At 41.3% G+C, this 26,207-nt stretch overlaps 1 protein-coding gene across 2 annotated transcripts in view; it reads right to left on the bottom strand.

Moving 5' to 3' along the window:
* Positions 1–5,183: 5,183 nt before the first annotated feature.
* gpam (glycerol-3-phosphate acyltransferase, mitochondrial) overlaps positions 5,184–26,207 on the bottom strand; it is a 65,026-nt gene continuing 44,002 nt past the window's right edge. The window contains exons 14-21 of one of the 2 annotated variants that reach the window (XM_080746943.1): positions 23,300–23,370; positions 20,307–20,574; positions 16,187–16,341; positions 15,285–15,362; positions 14,878–15,015; positions 11,709–11,898; positions 10,757–10,815; positions 5,184–9,909 (exon numbers count right to left, since the gene is read on the bottom strand). In XM_080746943.1, coding sequence (XP_080603069.1) covers positions 9,793–9,909; positions 10,757–10,815; positions 11,709–11,898; positions 14,878–15,015; positions 15,285–15,362; positions 16,187–16,341; positions 20,307–20,574; positions 23,300–23,370 — 1,076 coding nt within the window. In that variant the 3' untranslated portion in view covers positions 5,184–9,792. The remainder of the gene's footprint in view (positions 9,910–10,756; positions 10,816–11,708; positions 11,899–14,877; positions 15,016–15,284; positions 15,363–16,186; positions 16,342–20,306; positions 20,575–23,299; positions 23,371–26,207) is intronic. The other variant, XM_080746944.1, reaches the window with a different exon arrangement.

Genomic DNA, 26,207 nt, shown 5'->3' with positions numbered 1-26,207 from the left:
TAGTCTGCTCTTTTTACTCCTCTACACCAAAGCTCTTTGGCAAAAATAGCCGATCTACAAGCTCACGCCTCGCGCAAAGTTCTCAGAATATGGACACTAGGGTTCAAGTGGTTAATATAAAAAAGGAGACAAAAACGTTCTGTCACTCAAACATTTGGATGAACCCCTATAGTAACTCTGAGGACCCCCTAGGGGTCCCGGACCCCCTGTTGAAGACCCTTGTTCTATACTTTGCTATGTTTTTGCTACTGTTTTTCAAATGGACCCCTTACGGGTCCATTTGGTTTCATTTCCAACCGCCATTAGTTTCATTTTTTACTCCTAACTCTCAAGAGTAAAAATATTGTAAGAAGTCTACACAATTAGAGAATGTAGAAGAATTGTTATGTTAGTAAAAGAGCGATATATTGTGTAAATATAATAATTTTTTGACATAAACACACCTCTGAGTAGGGCATTCACGAAGAGTGATTTTTAGTATTCGAATTATTCAACCTCAAAGTATTCGAATATTCTACAGGAAATATATATACATTTTTTCATCCAATAAAAACGAGCAATTCTCAGTCTAGTAGTGACAGTTGCAATTGCTGGCTCTTCCTCCATCATGACATGGAGTTTGCCGGCTGGGCGCAGTTTTTCCCACTGGTAATTAGTTCCGGGAGACGAAACGTGACGCATGACATCAGTATAGAGCATTAACCAATTAATCCACCAGGGTCATTGACAACTCACTCTTATGACTTCCTATCTAGGCAAGCTGTATAAACCATTAACCCTCGTAGGGTCTTCGGGTCACTTTGACCCGGTTTTCAATTTTCAACATCAAGAAAAAGTATGTTAAAATATGTTTTTATCCATGAAACTTCTTCTGCTTGGCTTATTTACTGTACTAAACATGTGATATGAAAATGGTACATGTCATGCATTTGCAACACCCCCCTGTATCAACATATAACACCCAGGGTCTTCGGGTCACTTTGACCCGGCCATTCAAAGAGTATGCTAAATGGCTAATATTTAGACCATTTCTTTCTGAAAAAACATTGGACATATGGATTTTTGAGTACATAATTTGCTCACCATTACAAATTACATTGATAACAATTCATTCAATATTATCTCCGCCAGGCCGGGATGGCCAAAGGTGAGGGATTATGTTTTCGTTGCTTCTGTCTGTGAACAGCTAATCTCAGTCACCGCTGGACCAGTCAGCGTGAAACTTTACATGTACTCCCCCGGGAGGCCTAGGAAGATATTCAACCCCAAATCGTCCTGTTATAGCGCCACCATGAGGCAGAATTGAGCAAAACAAGTTTTGGGGGATATTTACAATACCGATTTTCTCTGGTCATTTGATCAATGTCATGGCCTACAGTATGTGTCACATTTTCTATTCAGATTGGCCACGATTCCAAAGATGCTTACGATTTTTGCGGGAGTGGCACATTTTGCTACCAAATGGGAACTTCATCCCTATGCCACTTTACAAATTCCAAGTTCCACAGCATTCCGACGTGATTTGTAGCATTTCTTTTTTATTTTATTTTATTTTGAGTAGCCAATTATGGTTTACCCTCTTTTTCTCCCCAATCCAGTCCTTATGCCAATTGATTCCTCCCCTATGTTGTCACTGCTGTTGTATCCTACCGAATCACCTGACAGTGAGGACCCCCCACCGAGTGGACGTAGGGCCTTCGCCCTTCGTCCTACTCCTCCCTCCCAAAACCAGCTGCCGCCCAGCCTGGCTGTAGGAATACATGTACAATTATCAACCTCTCCGCCCAGCTTCCCTTCCCTCGAACAACAATTGTGTTTGCATAGATGCCCCACGATTGATTCAAATCCACAACCTCTGTGGCAGTGACACTGTGCCATCAGAGCACCTGTAGCACTTTGTGCAAATCAGAATGGGACAAGAAATATTTGACATATAGTTCTTGATCAAATGACAATAGGGATAATATGTACCAATTGGTGTGAGATTTGGACAAAGTCTATAATATAGACTTTGTCCAAATCTCACACCAATTACAATATTATTGTAATACCAACAAGATATTTTGCAAAGATCAGTCTCATGGTGGTGCTATAAATGACAGATGGAAAAGATTTCTAGTGGAGTTTCTTTCTAGGCCTCCTGGGCGTATGTGTGCCAAGTTTGATGCTGAAGTGGTGCCTGAGATTAGCTGTTCACACAACAGCCTGATGGTGGCGCTATAAGAGGCAAATGTGAAGAATTAGGGGAGGAGGTTCTTCCTAGGCCTCCCGGGAGTGTATGTGTGTAGTTTCACACTAATTGGTCCAATTTGCCTGAGATTAGCTGTCCACAGACAGAGGAGTGAAAACATAATCCCTCACCTTTGGCCATCCCGGCCTGGCAGGGATAATACAAAATATTTATTGAATTGTTAGTAAAGTAGTTAATAATGACAATCAAATTGTGTTTAATATGATTTTTGGGGATTTCTAAATACTTTAGAATGGTTTAATATGAGCCGGGTCAAAGTGACCCGAAGGCCCTGGGTGTGACTAAAACACGAGGATCCTACGAGGGTTAAGAAATACATTTTCTTAAAAAAAAAAAGAGGGAATAAAATAAAAATAAAAAATAACCGAATATTCGACTTCCGTGAACAACGTCGAATAGTGACTTTGATATTCGAATATTATGTGAATGCCCTACCTCTGAGAAGAGCCAGACCAAACAGATGGAGATCTTCAATGCCAAGCAACTCTGACACATGACTCAATGTTTCCTGGCCTGTAGCTTTCACCTATACACACACACACACACACACACACACACACACACACACACACACACACAGATGCAACAAAGGTGGGAGGGAGGAAAAAAAACACAATTAGTTGCTGTGCTTGAGTAAAGTATAGCTGTATTTTACTTCAGAATATTTTTTACTTTGCACTCACATATAGAATTCACGTTACAGTTATTATTCTTGGGAATACCGCGGATTGTTTTTGTAGCATTTTATAGCAGTCTGAACTGTAATGCAATAACATATATATTTTGTTATTTTATCTAAATGGTTTGACGATGTAATTCTTACTTGATTAGATTAGCACTCAACAGAAAACACAAGGTTTTAAAGAGTGCACGTTTTAGACGGCTATACTTTACAAATGTAATTTCACATATCTTTAGAATTTGAAATTGTAATTCAGCTTACCAGAGTAGTTTAATACATATTTTAACTTTGACTTCATTATTAGTGTGATTGCTGTAGGCAACCAAACTGTTGTTCTTGTATTTTTGTTTTTGTTTCATCTAGAGTAAGTCTGGGTTTCCGAGGCTACATCTAGAGTAAATCTTTTTTCTGTAAACCTGTTTCACCCAGAGTAAACCTTTTTCCGTAGTCTGTGCATTATTATCTTTAAAACATATATAATATGCATTTTTTGCATTTTAACCACTGAATCAAAGTCACACTACCCCAGTTTCCCTTACATTTAATATGAAATTGACATGATCCTATAGCTTAATTTTAATTAAGAAACTCTTACCTCGACAGTGAGGTCCAGTTGCTCCTTGTCGGCTAGCAAGATGCACAGCTGTCGCTGCCGTCTCCTCCTCTTCATCATGTAAACCTGTCAGTCACAGCCACTTCTTGCTGGCTACTTTGTGTCTTATTTCTTACTTCCTGTACTTTACTAACTGTTCATTCCTTTATTGTTATTGTTTACTGTTGAGGCTTAGATGTGTCTCTTGACTTGGACCTGTCCTGTGTTTCAGTGCTGCTATGATGACTGAATCTGTCCATCCATTCATCTAACAGCACTCTCTCCCCCTCTGTCACTTTTTAATTATACTTGCTGTCCTCCTTTCTTACTCCCATCATGCTCCCTCCCACCCTCCCTCCCTCCTTAGGGTTAGGGCAAATGGACAGCATTAGGTATGTTTCTCTCTTTATTTGGAGCCTAGAATGAAATGCCAAAAATAAGAAAGCCAGGTTGAAAGTGGATAATGCCTAATTTATAGTTTGACCATCACTCAATATGGTTGTACATAGTGGTGGAAGAAGTACTCAAATGTTTTACTAAGTGGCAATACCACAATAGAAAAATTCTCTTTTACAAGTAAAAGGCCTGTTTTCAAAATTGTACTTGAGTAAAAGTACAAAAGTAGGCTATTTGCCTTAATATGTTACCCTGAGATGTGGAGGAGTAGAAGTAAAAGTATTGCAAATTGGAAATACTCCAGTAAAGTAAAAAGTAACTTAAAATTGTACTCAAGTACAGTACATGTATTTAGTTACTTTCCACCACTGGTTGTACAAGCATAACTTGGCCTACTACAGTAGCCACTAACTTTCTCTGCCTCCTTCTAAGTTGGGTCTGGGTCCCCCCGCCCTAGTGGTCTTTGAAGGGCTTCCGGGGTCCCCCAGGCAAATTAGGAAAGGTTTAAACATTTAAGCCCCATTAAAAAATCTAAAAGATCTTTACAAATCTCCTCTTATGGGGGTACCTGGCACAGAAGCTTTTCAAATAGGGGTTTGTGGCCAAAAACATTATCACTTAATGGGGGCTCCTTGTTGACATGAAAATGTTTGAGAGGCACTGCTCTAACCCGTCTGAAATAAACCACAGAGAATCATCAAGCTGTTAAAACACATTTAGAGATTCACAATGAGATACATTTCTGTTACGTAGCTTTTCTTTAAAGGATCCCTTGTTATTAAGCCTTATACATTATACCATAATACATTATAATTGCCTCATATAACTTAAATTACAAATTATAAACCTTAAACATTTTATTTATTTGAGTTCATCTTTAACTCAATATAATAGGGGCCACTCCTGTCGTAAGTTGATGATGTGTGGTCCAGGCCTATGGTAGTGCCAACTAAAAAATGACTTAATACTTCCAAAGGTTCATATGAGCATCAAAGCAACAAGCATACATTTTACATTCCATGGGGCTGGACCACACATGGACAAATGAACATCATCAACCTGTGACATTTGAGTGAAAGATGAACTCGTTCATTCTAAAAATATATTATATATATTTTAAAGGTGTTTTTAATTTAAAATATTAGTTATAGAGGATCCTTTTAAAGACATCCAGAGATCCTTTTAAAGACATCAAACTATGCATCAATGCAGCAATTAATCCTCTCCTCCAAAATAAAGACAGACCACAGGCACCATTGTTAATCTAACATTAATTTATTTAAAAACAAAACCTAAACATGTCAACTGTGCTTGGACATTGGTTTTGCTAGGGGAAGCGCGAACAGAAACAAAAACCAGTGACATTTGTTCTTTTTTTTACCAGTAGCTGGTGATTCGACCATAACGGTAAACTCAAGAGCTCTGGTTTTAACTCCTTAAATTACTTTACATTGAGGGATTTTTATGTATTTATTGGCCACTCTATGTGGGCCTTGTTAACTGTCATGCACACAACATAACAAAAGAGAAGAAAAGAAAAAATATATATATACACACACAAGAAACACTACAGTGCATTAAAAAGGCATCCTGCACCTACGGTGCAGAGATTTTCTTATATGCTACAAATCGTGGTGGTTATTTTGCATCAGTTTGGATAGTTACTCTTAAAATGGTTAAGTAGCGACACATTTAAACCGCCTTTCAGAATTGATCAGAGAAAAAAATAAAACAAGATTATTGTGCACATTGAGTAATCTAAAACTGTCACATTGACCATTCTGGGGGACAGGGGGGGAAGAGAGATACATTCAAGAGCAAAGCTGACTTTGCTTCCTACATCGTTCTGCTCGAAAAGAAAGTATTCACACATTAGACTGCAAGATACATTTGTCAGGTTAAGTAAAGAAGAGTTCACATCGAAGTGCTGATGAGATTAAAGGCGACCAGCAGATACCGTATACTACGGTACGGTATCGTGGATGTTATGTATCGGTGGAGGAGTCCCTCAGGGGTGCACGTTGGGGTCCTTTGCATTTCTGGGTTCAGTATTGCTTTACAGCGCTATAGGTGCTCACAAGGAGCTTCGATAATGCCAAAAATAATCAAGTGACAACTGATCGAAGTCAAGTAATTGTGATTTAATATTGTGCCCACTTATTTTTGTTCCCATTTAAAAAAACATACTTTTCCATTCAACAACATACAGTACCTTTGATGCACATGACTTACTGGTAACACATTATTTCAACACCACACGGCACATTTCATATTCTGTGCCAATTTAGATTAAAATGTAGATAACATAATGCAATGTTTGAAATCTACCTAGTTATTTTTTTTTTACATATTTTTTAACGGTTTTTAATCTTTCACGAAGATGTATTTCACATAAATATCCCCATCTCAATTTTTCCAGGAAGACTGCATTGTCCTAGGCAGGCTTGCAATATTCACAAAGCTGTATGAAGGCGACTACATTAATTTAAATACGTTAATTCTAGCCTTCGCAAGCCATGGTAATAACATTAAATAATAATCATGTGTGTGCAATTATGTGTGATTTAACCTTGTAGTCAAGGACTACAATTGACTATTTTAGTACATCCATTTTGGAGACTAAATGGTTGTTTTCATGTAGTGTAAGGTTTGTATTACCCAACCTTTCCTTACGAAGATACTTCTTTAAACATCCACTGAGCTTTATACTGTACATACTCAAACACACTCCTTTCTTTGCTTATCAGCCGTGGGCACATGGAATTGAGTTACATGTAATATTGCGAGCCCAGCGTAAAGTTGTACTCTATCTGATTTTGAAGTTAATTGAATAAGCAAGTTTATTGACTTGCATTGTTACAATGAGGTGGCTGTACTCGGGTAAAAAAAAAAAAAAAAAAAAAAAAAAAACATTACATCACATGCTGCACAGATACTGTGCAGTCTAGGTTTTCTAGCAACATTTCAAATTGAAAAAACATTCACTTTATGGAGTTCAAAAATAATATATAACATTTGTCTCAAAATATTGAGACAAATGACTCCAGTAAATGTTCTACTGTATATTTTAAAAAAAAAATCCACCTACAACCCTTTGAAGAGTTTGCTGCATTGTACCATAGCCTAAAAATGAGTTATGGGCACCAAAAATGTAAATGTTCCATCAAAGTGAAATGTTGCTTTAGCAGGAAACATGAGGACAGACAGAGTGAGCTGTCTGTTAACCACTTAACCCCCATATGGTTGACTCGAGTCCATCAGGGCTCTATGCAAGTGTCTTTCTCAGTTTTCCGTTATTATGCTGCGACGCGTTGTGAGCTTGTCAATCTGCTATTTTCAGGGAAAGCGTTCCTCACAATACGGATGCTGGGGTTTAAGTGGTTAAGCCCTATATACTTCATCATACAATGAGTTGCGAAAACAGCGACCTACAAGCATCACATCGCAATACGCTGTGACGCATAATGACCCATAAAGATATTCCCAAAATAGGGACACCAACAATATTAAAGTGGTTAAGGGCTACCGTACCATCTGACTAGCAGAATCTGTACCACTGTTCAGTTTGCATATAAAATAAGGTAAACAAAGGAGGAAACATGTCTTTCATTTCTACTAAACTAAGCAGTTTGTTCACAAGATTTTTAGACAGGTTAGAGTCTTGCTCCTCCAGGAGACATTGTTTGTCTCTGCATGTTTAGCAAATAAAATTGAACACTCGGTAGATATGTATCATGTACAGTTACAGTACAGTAGCATAGAATCCAGTTCATGTCTTAATGCCCAACTACAAGAATGAAAACTTCCTTTTTTTCCTTTAAGCAGTGCAAATGGAGGCTATTTGAAGTTGTGCTATAAAATATATTATACAGTGTCTTGAGAAAATATGCAACTGTCTGCTGCTGCTAATCCCAAAACCACCCATTTACCAACGATGATGCAGAACACAAGAATACTACTCTACATCTGTATGCCCAACATGTCGTTGCTGTCGGGCAGAAACCTCTTATCTCCATATTTGAACTTTTTGTGTTTTTTAGTAAATTAACACCCAACTTGATCACACTACAGCTTCACACAAAAATAATAAAAATGTGCAGAGCTACAGTAAATGCTCGAAATGTGGTGCGAAGCGACACACTTTGAGCTTTTCGATCGGTCACTTTAGCTATTTATATTCTTTAGTCATGAAAAGTGACAGTTTTGGACATATGAGGTTTCAACCAGACAGAGACGCGATACAGTGCCTTGAGAAAATATGCAACGGTCTTGCTGCTAATCTCAAAACCAACCCATTCCCCAACGATGATGCTGAACACAGCAAGAATTGCTAATGCACATACGTCCAACATTATGCTCTGATGATAGACGTAATCTGCTCTGTAACATTCATAGATAGATAGATAGATAGAGAGATGTTGGGAATCCACCCAGGTCAAACATTCTCTCCTCTCCAAACCCATGACAATAATATAGAACAAAAAATAAATGCATGGGTGCATACAGTACACTTGGATGCTAGTGGCTCAGGCGAGAAGACTAGTATTTTTGCATCACTGAAATGGCTAGTCGCTAAATGTTTGTAGATGTTGGTGAAGGCATACAGTAAACTCAAAATAATTCGGTATGTGGGGTTGGGTATTCGTATTAAATTATTCATTTGATATTACTACAACACTGTTGCAGGTGTTAGAAATCATGTACTTGTGAAGGTCTGCCATCTTCTAAGAGGCATGTCCTCACATAATTGTAATGTTTTTTTCCCCCTTCAAAATGTAAGCTTCAACTCTCTATAATACTGGGCTGCTGAAGAATGTGACATTGCAAATACAGTAGAGTAGGTAGAGTTAACCTAAAAAATGTCATTGTTGATGGTCAATGCTACCAATCATCTATGAGGAGTATTCTTGCTTGTGTACAGCCAATGGCAGTCAACTTTGTGTGATGCTCATCCACAAGATGACTGGAGTGAATCCAGTGTCGTATTCTTGATCCTAAAACCTCAAATACCACTCCAATTTCACCAGCAGAGGAAGGACAGAGAAAGAGGACAATGAGTAACTGTACAGGGATCCTTATACATTCTGTTGAGAACCCGACCGATGACAGCTTTTTGGGTCTGATTGAATGCTAGACCAATGGTTCTCAAATTTCTAAGTGTCAAGGTCTTCCGTTAACTCTGACAGTTAAGTAGTGTCTGAGTTACAGACTTGTAAGGGTCAATTAAGACCCCCCTAAAAGGAAACCAGAGAGCCTCTAGAATCCACTTTGACTGATATATATAAATAAATATTAATTCTATTTAACCACTTAAGCCCTTTAAAACAATTTGTAAAACATGGCCTAAAAGCTTGCAACATAGTGCAGCGCAATGCGCTGTGAGCTTGTGGAATGAGTATTTAAATAAAATAGTAATAATAATTTAAAGAATAGCCTGGGACACCAGGCTGAAAGTAGTTATACATTGGGACACATTGGCTGCATAATTGCCGTTATAGAGGAAGAAAAGGAAAAATAAATCATGCAATGGCTGATATATATCAACCAAACGTATGTATCGGTCGGGCTCCAGCTATGTTCTACCTCCGTCTTCTCATCAAAGAAAAGTTTTCACAATTCTTTTTTTTCCTTTTCTTTTCTAGCTGCACAGTTCTATAAGACAGGGCGACAGACAGGAAAACCTTAATGGAACATACAGTAACAGGGAAGACTTCAAGTCATCTGGCTAACAGACAACGGTTAGCGGATTTTGCGTGAAGGCACTTCCTGGTAAAGCTTTCCACAGAGTAGCACCTGGGAGTGGTTTAGAAGTAGCCGGTAGAAGCCCTTTGATTGGAGGGGAGCATGGGTTTGTGGGCGGGGCCTGGGCGGTCACAGAAGGGTGAAACCAAGGATGTAGTGCAGAAGCTTGTTCCGGTTGGCCTGAGGTAGGAAGGTACTGCTCAGCTCCACGGTCGTCACGCGGTTCTCTCGCCTCTCTTTTAGGACCTACAAGGCAAAGGCAGGGTTATTATAGCCTAGTTCAGTGGTCCTTTTCAGGCCGCGACCCCCAAAATAATTTGAACTGGGGATCACTAAGAGTTGAGGCATTACATTTTGTATAACACGGTTCTTTTGTGAAAATAGCAGATCTACATGCTCACAACGACTCGCAACGCGAGGCGTGATCATGTAGATTGGCTATTTTCACAATATCTGCCTCTAATAATGGACATAGGGAATGCTTGCCTATGTCCATTTATGCCCATATATGGAGATATCTGTATCTGTCTGTCTGCGGCCATTTTATGCCCATATGGAGATCTCTGTATCTGTCTGTCGGGCGGCCGAGCGCCTAGTCGGGGACCGGCCTACTCGGGAACGATGTAAATAGGGATTGAATACCCCACCCTTTAATGCAAACCCCATTGTACCTGTTAAGGACTAACAACTGGAACACAATCTTATATTAAAATTGCCAAGAGGTTGGCCGAGTGCACAGGCGGGCACAAACTTTAACATGTGGACCTGCGCGGCGCACCGTTGCTCCAATCCGCACCAAACGTGGCACTAACACTGTTCAGGGGTCTGCCATCACAACAGCCACACCAGGGGGGTCCTAACATGATTTTTTTTTATCAACATAGGACTAGGTTTGAAGAATCTAGTTTCTATACAATCACAGAATGTAAAATAACATCTGTAACTATCTGTACATATTTGTATAAGGTGCAATAGCATTTGGTACAACGTACCAATAGATCGTCTCTTGTTTTTTCATATACCAATATATTTTCATAAGCTGGTTAATCATTTCTTCTACTGTAATAACATTGGACTCAACAAGTTCTCTTACCCCCAACTCTTTGAAAGTCCTCACTGTGTTCTTGACCAGGTAATGGGTTGCACTTTCACCTGAAAAAAAAAACAGACATTCAGGAATCACCGGGGAGCAATCAGCAGTAGGGATGGACAATTAATCTGTCATCATATCGTGTTAGCCAGGAATTTCACATGGATGCATCCCTAATCACCAGTGTGATCAAGAGTTTTTGTCAGCAATCCATTATTTGATTTAGAATAGTAATAATAATTGCATGATCATTACCTTTTGTAGTGTGTGTGAATAACTGATGAACGATGTTTGACTTCATGCACAACAACAAACCACATAAACATAGTGATGGATTGGACTTGAGGCTCCAGTGTTCGGGATGCAGTGTTGATTGTTTGATAATTTTAAACAGTACAAGTATAGTCAATACAATAGAAATGCAGTACAGTTAAACCCTGCCTAGGCCCAAATAAGACCTTTTACAGTCTTTTTTTACATTGAAAGTGCCTGGTATTTAATTCATGGACATAACAAATATCAAGCAAAGAAAACATTCAAGCATTCGCAGTTATAAAAACACTATATGTACAGGATAGGGGAAACAAGGGGGTGGAGCTAAGGTAAGGGGAGGGCTCTATGGGAGAAGTGATAGCTACCTTCTTCTCTGGCCTCCTGAAAGGTGAGTTTTCAGGGCAGTTTTGAAGGATGCCAGCGAGCTACATGTTATAAGGCAAGGAATTCCACTCCTGGGTGGCAGTGTTGTAGAAGGAGAATTTACCCGTATTTGTCTTATGGGTTTGTGTTATCAGATCATTGTGTGCGCTCCCTCTGGTGTTGTGGCTGTGGGTATCACTAACTTTTTGGAGATGTTTGGTCAGATATGCAGGGGATGGAGGGCAGATTTGCATTGACTATTTTGAAAGTCAATCCCATTTTTAGTTGTTTAACCCTGTCTGTTAGTGTGTGGTCGTACCGTACGCGGCGATGCCCCTCTCCGTTCGGGTCAGCAGGTATCTGAAGAGCTGCTGCGTGTAGTCGGCCTCGGCCATGGGCTGACTCAGGCTGTGGACGAAGATGGCCGCCCCGCTGTAGGCCTCCAGCACCGGGCTGAGCAGCCGCTGCAGGAACACAAAGAACTCCTGGGGCTCCGACGACGTGCTCACCTAGTGGACGGAGACAGAGAGACGATGAAAAATAGCAGATATACAAGCTCACAGCTTGGCACCGAGTGCCGCGATGTGAGCTTGTACGTATATCTGCAATTTTTCAATAGCTAAAGTATAAAATAATTAAGGTCCCTCCACCTTGGGCCCTAGTAACACAGTCCCACTTTCCCCCCCTTGTGACGCCCCTGGCGATGAATCAAGGTCGACCTGAGCGGATTTGTCTGGAAATGAACAACGTTTTAGTGTTTGATTTTTGATGCGTCTCGTCTCTCTCCCATCGTCTCTAACATACAGAATGATTATAACTAGAAAGATGTGATTCTTGGAAATATCAAGAATGGTTGCCTATTTATAGTAGGTATTGTGATGTCACGTGAAGCTTGACCAATATAGTAGTAGTAAATAGTTTCTCCGAAATGTTGGGTGAGTTGCACTTTCCGACGTGCAAAATTTCCCAACTCCAATTCGGTCTAATGCTTTTCAGAAGTCGCGAGGTGACGTCATTTTGTAGTCGAACCGGACCTTTTGGACAGTATGGACAGGCCTTGAGGCTGCTGTAACTTCAGGTAACGGCCTATATGGGCATGCCCCATACGTAGTATACCGTACAGTATGGCTGCTGTAACTTCAGGTAACGGCCTATATGGGCATGCCCCATACGTAGTATACCGTACAGTATGGCTGCTGTAACTTCAGGTAACGGCCTATATGGGCATGCCCCATACGTAGTATACCGTACAGTATGGCTGCTGTAACTTCAGGTAACGGTCTATATGGGCATGCCCCATACGTAGTATACCGTACAGTATGGCTGCTGTAACTTCAGGTAACGGCCTATATGGGCATGCCCCATACGTAGTATACCGTACAGTATGGCTGCTGTAACTTCAGGTAACGGTCTATATGGGCATGCCCCATACGTAGTATACCGTACAGTATGGCTGCTGTAACTTCAGGTAACGGCCTATATGGGCATGCCCCATACGTAGTATACCGTACAGTATGGCTGCTGTAACTTCAGGTAACGGTCTATATGGGCATGCCCCATACGTAGTATACCGTACAGTATGGCTGCTGTAACTTCAGGTAACGGTCTATATGGGCATGCCCCATACGTAGTATACCGTACAGTATGGCTGCTGTAACTTCAGGTAACGGTCTATATGGGCATGCCCCATACGTAGTATACCGTACAGTATGGCTGCTGTACCTTCAGGTAACGGTCTATATGGGCATGCCCCATACGTAGTATACCGTACAGTATGGCTGCTGTAACTTCAGGTAACGGTCTATATGGGCATGCCCCATACGTAGTATACCGTACAGTATGGCTGCTGTAACTTCAGGTAACGGTCTATATGGGCATGCCCCATACGTAGTATACCGTACAGTATGGCTGCTGTAACTTCAGGTAACGGCCTATATGCAGGCATGCAAACGTGTAGCTTTTCGGCGAAAATCGCCGTTTTGAATCCAAATTGGTCATTTGTGTGAATCGTGCAGATTCGTTGAAAAAATGTTTAGGGGGGTGGGGGGGTGTCGTGTCGTCAGAGCAGCAGTGAGAAGAGGAGCGTTTATTTCTTATTCTCGGCGCCGTCCATTTTGTCAGGACAATGGTGTTGAAGGTGGAAGGGGAAGTGGGTCGTTTTGTTTTTTAACAAATCAAGCGCTCCCTGAGTCCCTTCTCTTTGTGACGTCGTCGTCAGCTGGCAGCGCTCAGTCAACAACACTGACTGCACTCAATGCACTGACTGCGAGCCCTGACAGAGGCAGAGCTGAGCGCTCAAAGCTTGCAAAGACAGTTGCCGTAGTTGTGGTGTGACTGTGGACTGTTTGATTCGCTTGCATCGCGGTCGTGCGCTATTCTGCATCGATGCGTGATGTGATATTATCGGTTATAGCCTTGTTGATTTTACGATGATTCGCTAGCTTAGCCACATGCTAACGCTAGAGTTGCCGTGACTTCTTCCTACAGAAGGAGGAGGCTGAGACAAGTCACAAAAAGTCTGGTCTCTCAACTTAAGAACGGACTAACTGAGCTCGAGTTACAAGTGAAAAGGATCGACCTTTTATTTGACGATGATGGCTAGCTAGATTGCAAAAAGTCAGCCAGGAGAATCCACTAAATGAATCATTTGTGACTGTGATTTACAACTGTTTCCCAAACACTGGGCCGGGACCCATGTGTGGGTCGTGGACACATTTTTATGGGTCCCTTCATTTTTGGTTTCCTACATTTCGTTTTTAATTATTTCAAAACATTTTCAAAAAACATTCCCTCCCCAAAAAAGCTAAACATTTCATGATTAAAAAAAAAAAAAAAAGTAAATTACTTTTTTAATTTCATGAATAAATAATACAAAATGATATAAGAAATGAGCTTAGAAAACAAATAGGCCTATTTAAGAAGTAGTTAAAATAGCCGATCTACAAGCTCACAGTGCACATTGTCACTTAATATGTCTTTAATAAACAGGCATTGTCTATGCCTGTTTATTAAAGACAAGTCCCTAAATATTAAGATATTCCTATAACTACCGGTATATCTTTAGGCTATATTATTGTAGATTTAATTTTCTTTATTATATCTAGAACAATTGGTGGTAGGCAAGAAGTCCAATTTTGCTGCATACCGGTATGTATGATATGTATGAGTAAGTCACTGTTTAACCGAGTTAGAAACGTGCAAATTCAGTAAAAAAAGGTCCAAAATTTCGCGCCGCGCTATGCGCGGCGCACATTTTATCCCCATAAAAATGTGTCACCTTTTTCACCTTGGGGCTGTTTGCATGTCTGTATATGGGCATGCCCCATACGTAGTATACCGTACAGTATGGCTGCTGTACCTTCAGGTAACGGTCTATATGGGCATGCCCCATACGTAGTATACCGTACAGTATGGCTGCTGTAACTTCAGGTAACGGTCTATATGGGCATGCCCCATACGTAGTATACCGTACAGTATGGCTGCTGTACCTTCAGGTAACGGTCCCTCTGCTCCTCCCCAAAGTCACTGTCCTCGTCCTCCTCGTCACTCCTCCAGGACAGCGGCTCCGGAAACTTCTTGGGCCAGGGCTCCTCTGTGGGGGAGGGGCTGAGCTCCTCCTGGTCCTCCTTACACACACACACACACACACACACACACACACACACATTATGATGAGACATACTTATGAGACACAAGGGATTAGACCAGTGTTTCTCAAACGTTCACATTTCAAGGTCTCCCCGTAACTCTGACAGTGTACAAATGGAACCAAATGAACCTGCAAAGAGCGCGCATTTTTCTGCTGTTAGTTCTATTAAGTGTTGAACGCTTAAAGGAGAGACTGTGTCCCATATCACCAACGAGGAACAGAGTGCAGTTATAATGAGGAACTGACCTCTGCCACATAGAGGACTCCATACTGGATGAGCCGGGTCACAGTGTCATGGAACACCTGGTAGATGGTCTGACAGGGCTGGAGGATGGAGGAGAAGAGAACACATTAACACAACACCTGGTAGAAAACGAATCCAGTGGTTCCCAAGCGGTGTGCTGAGACAAGTCCTAGTGGACCTTGGGATTTTGTGAAAAACTATCATTGCGATATACAACTACCGGTACACAAAAGGTGAATAAATACACAACAAATAGAGTTGAGTAGCATTGCATTTTCTTGTGTTTTATAACACCAGTGATCTCTTGTGAGGGTTGTTCAGATGAGGGTCAGTGTAATAATAGTAAAGACCAATGATTATCAATTATGGGGTCCATCCTAGGCATGACGATGTTTGAGAACCACTTGTTTCGGGGGGGATTCTGAGGGACTTACCGGTAGGGCTGTCACGACATTTTACATGGCGATTGTCACTCAAATAATTGCAATTAACGATTTAATTGTGTTTTTGTTGTTGACGATTACATTTCTGTTTGGCCTGTAGGCTTTGTAAACCCAAGTAACAAGACATTTTGTGAAATAAAATGTCGCCAACCAATCTTCAAGGACGATGATACACGAAAGAAGAAGTTGCACATGGCAGATATGACACATAACCTAAATATACAAAGTGACATACAGTATTTGACAATTTTATACTTAAAAAAAGAACATTGATAGTGGAAATAGACGATCTACAAGTAGATCTACTTGTAGATCGGTTATTTCCACTATTTCTGAAAATGTTTGAAAACATATCAACATTTGTCAACATGGAAACGATTATGACGATTATGACGATAATGTCAAACAACAGCGATGGGACGGTTATTATGTGATACCTGTGACGGGCCTACTGTACTCACCGGGGCCACGGCCACTTCGTTGGTGAGGAAGTGGGAGAGGCTGGCGGCCTTGCGGATCAGCCTCTCCTGGCTGAGCAGGAGGCTGCAGGGGTCTGCAGACTGCTCAGGCCCCGCCTCCACCGCCAGCTCTCGCTGCAAGGCCAGCACACAGCAGGCTGCATGGGGGGAAGAGGACCACTTATCAAATCCCTACATTCGACCAACCAACATTCCAATGGTGAGACACACTTCCACACACTTCAAACTGTATCTACATTTACAATATCTGACAACACCTCTTATAAACACACACACCAGGACAGACTAACCTGGACGCTTTGCGCTGTCAACATTTTATACATTTAGTCTCTCTGCAGGACCGTATAGTTTGTGTTTTTATGCTTATTGCACAATTCGCAATTGCATCATCCATTTTGTCCTCCAACGCGAATTACATCACAAATGGGCGTCAACAAACTAGCGTGAGAGAGAGAGAGAGAGAGAGAGAGAGAGAGAGAGAGAGAGAGAGACTCCAATTACACCTCCTTCAGAAACACAGCGAGAGGGAGGGGGGGAGGAGAGAGAGAGAGAGAGAGAGAAAGAGAGAGAGAGAGAAAGAGAGAGAGAGTTCTGACGTAATTCTGGAGAGCAGATCTGCAAGCTCACAACGCCTCGCGCATCGAGGTGTTGTCTGCGTGAAGATCTGCTGTTTAGATCTGGGCCGGAATGTGAAGGTAGTTACACAACATATCGTTACCCAACGAATTCCGTCCCTGGATCCATGACGCCAGGCCCCACACACAGTAATGGAGTAACACATTTTCTCGGACACCATCTCATGCAGTGCTGCCTCCTGGACGGATTCTTTTCAGCATCACAAAACAGCACGATAATCACAACGTATTTTGCAAAGCTCCGTATGTTTCCCTCATTTCATTCTGGTAGGTAAGTACAACCTTAAGTCTACCTCATAACAGCTGGCTTCAATGTTTTGCGTCGGGAAGCGAAGCGCTTCGCCTCCGTTTACAATCAATCAACATCTCCGTGCATGAGTGGTGCAGGGGCGGCCTTAGCTATTTTTTCACCCGTTTCACCAGCCTCCAAGAGCTTGCTTGTTTTGGCTGTTTTGTCACTCACTATTGATAATGAAACACTAAGTTAACTTCTGTATGTGATTGTTGTGCAACTAAAGTTATTATTATTATTATTACCCTTATTGTTTTATTACAATTAACTATTGGGATATAAAAAAAAATAAAAAAAACAATAATAATAAAAAAATCATTTCCTTGCATTTTTTAAATGAAAACAAAATAGTTGAAACAATGTATTGTTTCTTTTAACTTCTTTTTAATTCTTTTAACAAAAAATCTAAATTGGAATCGAAAATCGACTTTTCTGAGAAATACATAGATATTTTATTTTTAGGCCACATCGAACAACCCTACTTCAATGTCATGATGTTTATTGATTGATTGATTGAAGACTTTATTAGAAGTTTGCATAGGAAAAGGTACAGTTTCATGACGGTACAATTCACTGGTACAAGGTCTACTAAAAGGAGATCCATGAAAAGACTAAGCTTATTTCCACAGGAAACCATTTAAGTATCTCATATAACATTGTTGCCTAATCTAGGAGCACACTGAAGATTGTAGGGCCACGCTGATGTTAAAATAACGTAGGTAAAGTAGAGTACAGTACAATACGGTACAGTCAGGTACAGTAGAGTACAGCAAAGTACAGTACAATACGGTACAGTCAGGTACAGTAGAGTACAGCAAAGTACAGTAAGGTAAAGTAGAGTACATTAAAGTACAGTACAGTAAGGTAAAGTAGAGTACAGTAGAGTACATTAAAGTACAGTACAGTAAGGTAAAGTAGAGTACAGTAGAGTACATTAAAGTACAGTACAGTAAGGTAAAGTAAGGTACAGTAGAGTACATTAAAGTACAGTACAGTAAGGTATAGTAAGGTACAGTAGAGTACATTAAAGTACAGTATAGTAAGGTACAGTAGAGTACATTAAAGTACAGTACAGTAAGGTACAGTAGAGTACATTAAAGTACAGTACAGTAAGGTACAGTAGAGTACAGTAGAGTACAGTAAAGTACAGTACAGTAAGGTACAGTAGAGTACAGTAAAGTACAGTACAGTAAGTGGATGGATGGATGGATGGATGTGGATGGATGGATGGATGGATGTGGATGGATGGATGGATGGATGTGGATGGATTGATGGATCGATCGATGGATGGATGGATGGATGCATGGATGTGGATGGATGGATGCATGAATGGATGGATGCATGGATGGATGGATGTGGATGGATGTGGATGGATGGATGTGGATGGATGGATGGATGGATGGATGGATGGATGGATGTGGATGGATGGATGGATGTGGATGGGTGGATGGATGTAGATGGATGGATGTGGATGGATGGATGGACGGATGGATGGACGGACGGATGGATGGATGGATGGATGGATGTGGATGGATGCATGGATGGATGTGGATGGATGGATGGATGTGGATGTGGATGGATGGATGGATGCATGGATGGATGGATGGATGGATGGATGGATGTGGATGGATGTGGATGGATGCATGTATGTGGATGGATGGATGCATGGATGGATGGATGGATGTGGATGGATGGATGTGGATGGATGGATGGACAGATGGATGGATGGATGGATGGATGTGGATGGATGGATGCATGGATGGATGTGGATGGATGGATGGATGGATGGATGTGGATGGATGTGGATGGGTGGATGTGGATGGATGCATGGATGCATGGATGGATGGATGGATGGATGGATGTGGATGGATGTGGATGGATGCATGTATGTGGATGGATGGATGCATGGATGGATGGATGGATGTGGATGGATGGATGTGGATGGATGGATGGATGGATGGATGGATGGATGTGGATGGATGGATGGATGGATGGATGGATGTGGATGGATGGATGTGGATGGATGGATGGATGGATGGATGTGGGTGGATCACTGCTGCAACGTAGCTGTGAGCGCCTGCGAAGCAGGCGCGATCTCTAGTAATGTACAATTTAGCAGACGCTTTTAATCCAAAGCGACTTACAATAAGCAAGATAATATGTCAGTACATCAACAAGTGTAACAGGGAGTTTATTCCACAGTTTGGGGGCCAAGAGGGCAAACACAAGTGCCCATTTTGGATTCAAAATGGCAACTTTTGCCGATAAGCAACAAGTTTGCATGTCTGAGACCTATCAGGACGGTCATTGATCTTCAGATCCTAACCCATTAAGACCTGAGGCTGATTCTACAAATGCCTTCTAAAATCAGTAGTTCTCACCTATTCAAGATTTTTCAAAAATGTTCAAAAATAGTAGTACAAACTTGCAAAAATGCTTTCCCGCGTTCAATTTATTTTTCGCTTGAATGTGACAAATATAACATATTCTCCAATATTAAAATCCAGCTGCAGTGGCCTTTTGCAACATTTATAGTAAAGTTATCTGGTGGCACAGAGGCTGTGTGTGGAGGAACTTTGAGCTATGAGAATCACACAGGTGAAAAATCATGATTCATGATTATTCTTCAGAGGGGCTTGCTGATGTAGTCACCCATTCCATTTTTGTTTGACGGGAAGTTTTTCGTTGAAAATGTGCTATATAAATAAACTTTGATTTGATTTGATTTGATTTGATTTGAACCCCCTAGAGAAATGCAACTATACAGAATCGAAGAGACAAAAGACGCAGGAACTACAGATCCTTCTCAAAAAATTAGAATATTGTGTGAAAAAGCATTGCAGATGCCCTAGCACCCCAAATCATAACCGATTTCGGAGACTTCCCACTGGACTTCAAGCAACTCTGACTTCAGAAGGTTGACATTTCTCTAATATAAATCCTTGTTTTGAGTGGTCTCGTGTAATATTGTAATATTTTGAAATATGGACTTTTGATATTCATGAGCTGTATGCCATAAGAATTCAAAATCTTAATAAAAAAAGGTTTGGAATAATTCACTGACTATCCAATGTATCTAGAATATATGAAAGTTTGAAGAAATGTATGAAAGTTTCAAGAAAATGTACTTTTACACAATATTAAAATTTTTCGAGAAGGATCTGTATATACGTACCGATGATGGCGTCGGAGATGAAGACGTGGAAGAGGCCGTTGCTGTAGAAGTTGAGCTCGAAGAGCGCCTGCACCGTGTGGCTGGGCGCCACGGTGAACTCGCCGTTGCGGTTGGCGCTGCTGGTGACGTTGACGCAGTTGCCCAGCAGGTGCAGCGCGTGCATCACCACGTCCTCCGAGTTGCCCGAGAAGCCCAGGTCAAAGTCCCGCGAGAGGATCTCCTCCTTCATGTTGAAGAAGTCCTCCACCAGCTTGGACAGAACCACGCCCTGCATGCAAGGGATGTGCAGAGCAGTGTTGATTAACCCATTTAGAGCCTAGAATTTATTGAATGCTTTAACCAGTGAAAAATAGCAGATCTACAAGCTCACAGCGCGGCACCGAGTGCCGCGCTGCGAGCTCGTAGATCTGCTATTTTTGCAAAATCGTGATTTTCTTTTTGCAAGTCTTTGAATATATCTACTTAAAAGCGAACATTTGTAACTAAATATTTACTTCTGGTTGGTCCCTGGAACAACACATTTTGAGATGGGGGTCCGCGGCCAAATACCTTTAATTTTGGGGGTCCTTGACATGAAAAGGTTTGAGAACAGCATGATTTAGAGGGAGGATTTAGAAGTCGGGTCAAAGATCGGGTCAAAGATATTCAAAGACTTGCACTCATTTTCACGATTTTTCAAAAATAGCAGATCTACAAGCTCGCAGCGCAGCACTCGGTGCCGCGCTGTGAGCTTGTATATCTGCTATTTTTCTAAAGTTAAAGCATAAAATAATGGTTAAAGTGGTTCAAATCTAACGCGACTCGGGCGCGTTCCAGGTATTTGAGAGTTAAAACTATGACGAAAAATGTTTGTCGACTGCGTTTCTTTCACTGATGAAAACGAAATTAAAAACGAAATAAAAACTAAGCTGTGATGACTAAAACTAAGACTAAATATATTGACAATTTCGTCAACAAAATAAAAACTAGACTAAAACGTTAGGGAGGGACTAGTGCTGAAGAGAGTAATTTTATGTTTGGTTGCCCTCAGGTGTTGCGAGCCCGCAACACGCTCACAACGCGTCGCACTGCAACGCGTTGTGAGCTTGTAGATCAGCTATTTTCAGCGCACACAACCAAGTGTAAAATCAGTCATTACGATGCCATCAAGGCCTGCCAAAATACATTTTGGTTGACTAAATCAATTGTAGATTTAGTTGCCTAAAATCTTATGATATTTAGTCGACAAAAATTAGACTAAAACTAAAACCTTTGAGGGGACTAAATTATGACTAAAACTAAATGTAATTTTATTCAAAAGACTATGACTAAAAGTCTAAAACTAAATCAAAATTCGCTGTCAAAAAGAACACTGGTGCAGAGAATGTTAGAGAGGCAGGGGCTGACATTTCTAAAAGGGCCTTTTGGTGAAAATATCGAAAATAGCTATTTTCAGTACTTGATACCACACTAAGCATAATCAAGTGAATACTGGAGATGTGGCGTAACGGCATGGAGGGCAATTCTTTCAACATAAGATTCTGCATTCAAGTTCAGGAGAGTTTGGAGTTGGACAAGGCAAATTCTCTTGAATGCTGCTATCAGGTATGGCATGGAAAGGGGGGGATTTACATTTCTTTCGCCATAGTGAAAACGGCATTGATAGTGGAGAGGGCACTTTTTACAGACGGATAAAAGGGCAAGGGCTCACGCCCAATTTTCACGTGCCTGCTGCACACACAGCGGGGGGTGGGGGGCGAGCATGTAGGCAACTAGTCAATAAGTGGATTTACGTGCACAGAAACCTTTTTTTTAAATCATACTCCAAACCCATTTAGAACGGGTTCACATTATTGTGTATCATTATTTTATGCGTTAACTATTGAAAAATAGCAGATTTACAAGCTGGGGGCTTGTAGATCTGCTATTTTTGAAAAATCATGAAAATTTGAATTTTGACCCGATTTTTTGTCCTTTGAATCCTTCTAAGATTTTTTGAAAACCTATGTTTCTATGTCAGCAATCTGGCTATAGCCATCGTCAAAGAAAAGGTCCTTTTCACTTAAATGGAGCTCAGTTAGTCTGTTCTTGAGACTACTATGTCAGTGGTTCTCAAACCTTTTCATGTGAAGGACCCCCAAAATGATATTTGGCCACGAACCCCCATCTCAAAATATTTAGTTCCAGGGACCCCCCAGAAGCAAAATTTTTGTTACAAACGTTCGCTTTGAAAATACATATATTCAAAGATGTGCACACATTTTCACAACTTTTTCAAAAATAGCAGATCTACAAGCTCGCAGCGCGGCACTCGGTGCCGCGCTGTGAGCTTGTATATCTGCTATTTTTCACTGGTTAAAGCATTCAATAATTCTAGGCCTAAATGGGTTAAATAGACATGCAGACACTATAGCCTTAATATGATATTGGGATTAAGGACTTCATTGCCATAAACCACACACTTTTTTGGAGGCTATTAAAGAAAAAAGAAAGAATTGGAGGCCAATTTAAGACATTTTGGAGGTCAACTAAAGAAAAACAGAGCTCAGACACGGATATTATACCTTTAGCAGGGGATCACCAAAAATACCTGATATAACATGACGATGACCTGTATCAACATTATGCAAGTAACCCTCTCTCTACTCAATGAAGGTTAAAGTAAATGTGCAACAATGCATAAAGGACATGAGCAATAAGTCAATATTTGGGTTGTCCTTATTCCAAGCAATGGTCATTTCAGTACTTGTGTTCGCTGACAGGCACTTGCAGTACTGTGCCTCTAGAGGGCAGCGGCACAACACTGTTGTACACAGACAGCAGTGGTGTGCAGTAGATATAAGGTGCAGGGGGAGAGAGAGAGAGAGAGAGAGAGAGAGAGAGAGAGAGAGAGTGTGTTCAGTGAAGTGTGGGGGGGTGGAGGAACACGAAAGAGGAGAGGAGAGGAGAGGAGAGGAGAGGAGAGGAGAGGAGAGGAGAGGAGAGGAGAGGAGAGGAGAGGAGAGGAGGCTTACCGGTCGGTGTCTGTATAGTAGAAGACAGGCCACGATGTGGGTGGACATGATGGCTGATGACTTATTAGCCGCTGTGAGGGAGGGGGAGGGGGACAGGAAGAGGACACAGTGAATGACCCAATATGGTCAATGACACATACTGTTAAAAAAAAAAGTAAAAAAAAAAAAGCAATGGATCCCATGGGTACATCTTTACCCACTAAGATTAAAGGACAACTTTGTTTTTTTACAACAAGGGTTCATATTTTAGATTGTAATTAGAGAAAAGAAAAAGTGAGTGTTAAAATGTTTTCATTTGCTTCGTTCTATTGTTTTATCGTGTTTACCGTGCTAAAATGTGGGGCATGTGTACGCATGGGGGCATGCGTACAAGTGGCTAAATATGTATTTTTAGACACATTAAGCCAGCAGTTTCTTTATTGCTATTTACAGTAACACTTCTAGCCCCCCTAAGTCACATCTAACCATGAAAGATTGTGTTGTATCTTGGTAATGGGCTTATTCTGTGTAAAATGACATATTTAGCCAATTGTACGCATGCCCCCAACCACTGAAATAAGAATCTCTAAAACAATAGAAAGAAGTAAATGAAATCAATTTAACACTCATCTTTTATATTCTTTAATTACAATCTAAATTATGAACCCTTGTTGTAAAAAACTAAAGTTGTCCTTTAAAGGAGTAGTTCACCCCCGAAACGACTTTTTTTCTATTGATTACTCATGCCATGGAGACTTGAGTTCAATAATATTTGTCGCATTCCTAAGACAATAATTTGATTACAATAAATGTACATTGATTCCAGATGGGGACCCGAATGCATTTGGGTCCCCACCCGGAATCAATGGGGGTACATTTACTATATCCAAATTTTTGTCTTAGGAATGCTACAAATACAAAAACTAGACCAGGTCAACCTGGTTGTGCCAGACCCCCTGTCTGTCATCATCATTTATGACATCATGCCTTTTGTAGGCATGTCATCATCATGTCATCATCATATATACCCTTTATATAGAAAACCCGGACAGACATTTGCTTATGTAGGCCTACCCATTTCATGGGTCTGGCAAAAAAATATTATTGAACTCAAGTCTCCATGGCATGAGTAATCAATAGAAAAAAAGTCATTTGGGGGGTGAACTACTCCTTTAAATGGGGTTAGGGTTAGACTAACCCCATTACACTTGACCCCAGCCACTGAGGAACACAAGTTGACCTCAGGCAGGGGACAGGCCCAATGGTCACAGAACACAGGAGACTGTGTGCATTCTCAGCCCTTTCCATTTTAAAGGACCCCCAGTTTGATATGAAACCATTATGTGTCCCAACCGTCAATCATTTAGCCAGGGACCCCTGCGGGTTCCCAGACCTCACAATGAGAACCAGGGCACTCAAGCAACTTGCCAGTAGGGCTGTCACGATTATGACATTAACAATTTAATTGTGTTTTTGTTGTTGACAATTACATTTCTGTTTGGCTTTTAGGCTTTGAAGTTGCACATGGCAGATATGACACATAACCTAAATATACAAAGAAATGAAGGACATATTTGACCACCTTATACTTAAAAAAGAACATTGATAGTGGAAATAGCCGATCTAGAAGCTGACAACTGAGCTTGTAGATCGGCTATTTCCACTATTTTTTAAAAATTATGAAAACCATTATGTAAAATAATCGCGATTATGTAAAACAATTGCGATTAGACGACACAACCATCTAATTGTGACAGCCCTACTTGCCAGAAACCGATTTTTTTTTTACGTAGCGGAGCAGAATCCCTGCCCCTGACAGTATTTTGGCTCGTATATGGACAGGAGGATAACGGATGAGTCATTAGATTTATTGCACTGCCCCGGCCGGATTGTAGCTGCAACTCCCAAGTCATCAAGAGCAACAAAAAAAAGGCTTGTTTTCAGCTTTGAGGTGGCCTTGGCTCACATTTCTGCCCTGCCCCGTTGACATCTATCTACGCCCTCCTATCTCCTGTAACCAGATCACAAAACATAGGTCACCCTGCTCTTGTTTTAGCCCTGAATCAAAGCCTCCGCTCGCCGTGTGCTTTCAAGCACATCCCATTCATTAACTGCATTCCTCTTCCTGTGAGTGTGTTTATGTGTATGCACATGCACATGCTGTGCATTCTTCTTCCTGCGTAAGCACATGACGTCACTAACCATTTAAACCCTCTTGACTTGCCAACTGGACCTGGAGTTGTACTTGGACTGCTTTTTTCTCTATTGCACCAAATCTCTTTGCCAAAAATAAATGGGTTAAACCGTGCCATTTAACTGGAATATCACCCTTGGTGCATTCAGCATCACACCTTCCCCCTCGACACGGCTCAGGGATTGGTCCTGTACCCAGTAAAAATCCTCAGTGTTCTTTTAACTCGGAGAGAGAACCACTTCTCTCTCTCTCTCTCAGACCTTTTACTGGTCTGTAACTCAGGGAGTGTGCAAAAGGAACCAAATGGACCCCCTACAGGGTTCATGCGGTTCCATTCTGCACACTCCCAGAGTTAAATAAAGGCCGGTGCTTTTACGGTGTGGTGACGCCACATTAAACCTGTTCTCCCTGGCTTTCATTCATTCAGCCGCATTCTCCTCCGCTTGCTCCGTGTTGTTTTCTTCTTCTTCTAAATCTCAGCCAATCACGAGCCTCCCAGCCGGATGGCATGTTGTTTTCAGCCAATGGCTGCGTCAGGGGAGGGGAGGGGAGGGGAGGGGAGGGCAGCCCGGAGTGGAATTGCAGTATCAGTGGTGCTGCTCATAAATGTTTTACATCCCCCGCCGTGCGCTATGTTCAAGATGACCACCGTTCACACTTCTCCGCTGTCCCGTGCACACGCACGCGTACGCACACACACGCACACGCACACACACACACACACACACACACACA

Source organism: Nannobrachium achirus, assembly GCF_963921795.1.
Source record: "Nannobrachium achirus genome assembly, chromosome: 18".
NCBI classification, from domain to species: Eukaryota; Metazoa; Chordata; class Actinopteri; order Myctophiformes; family Myctophidae; genus Nannobrachium; species Nannobrachium achirus.
Note: the sequence above shows the minus strand (reverse complement) of the source record. Positions and strands in the feature narration are given on the sequence as shown.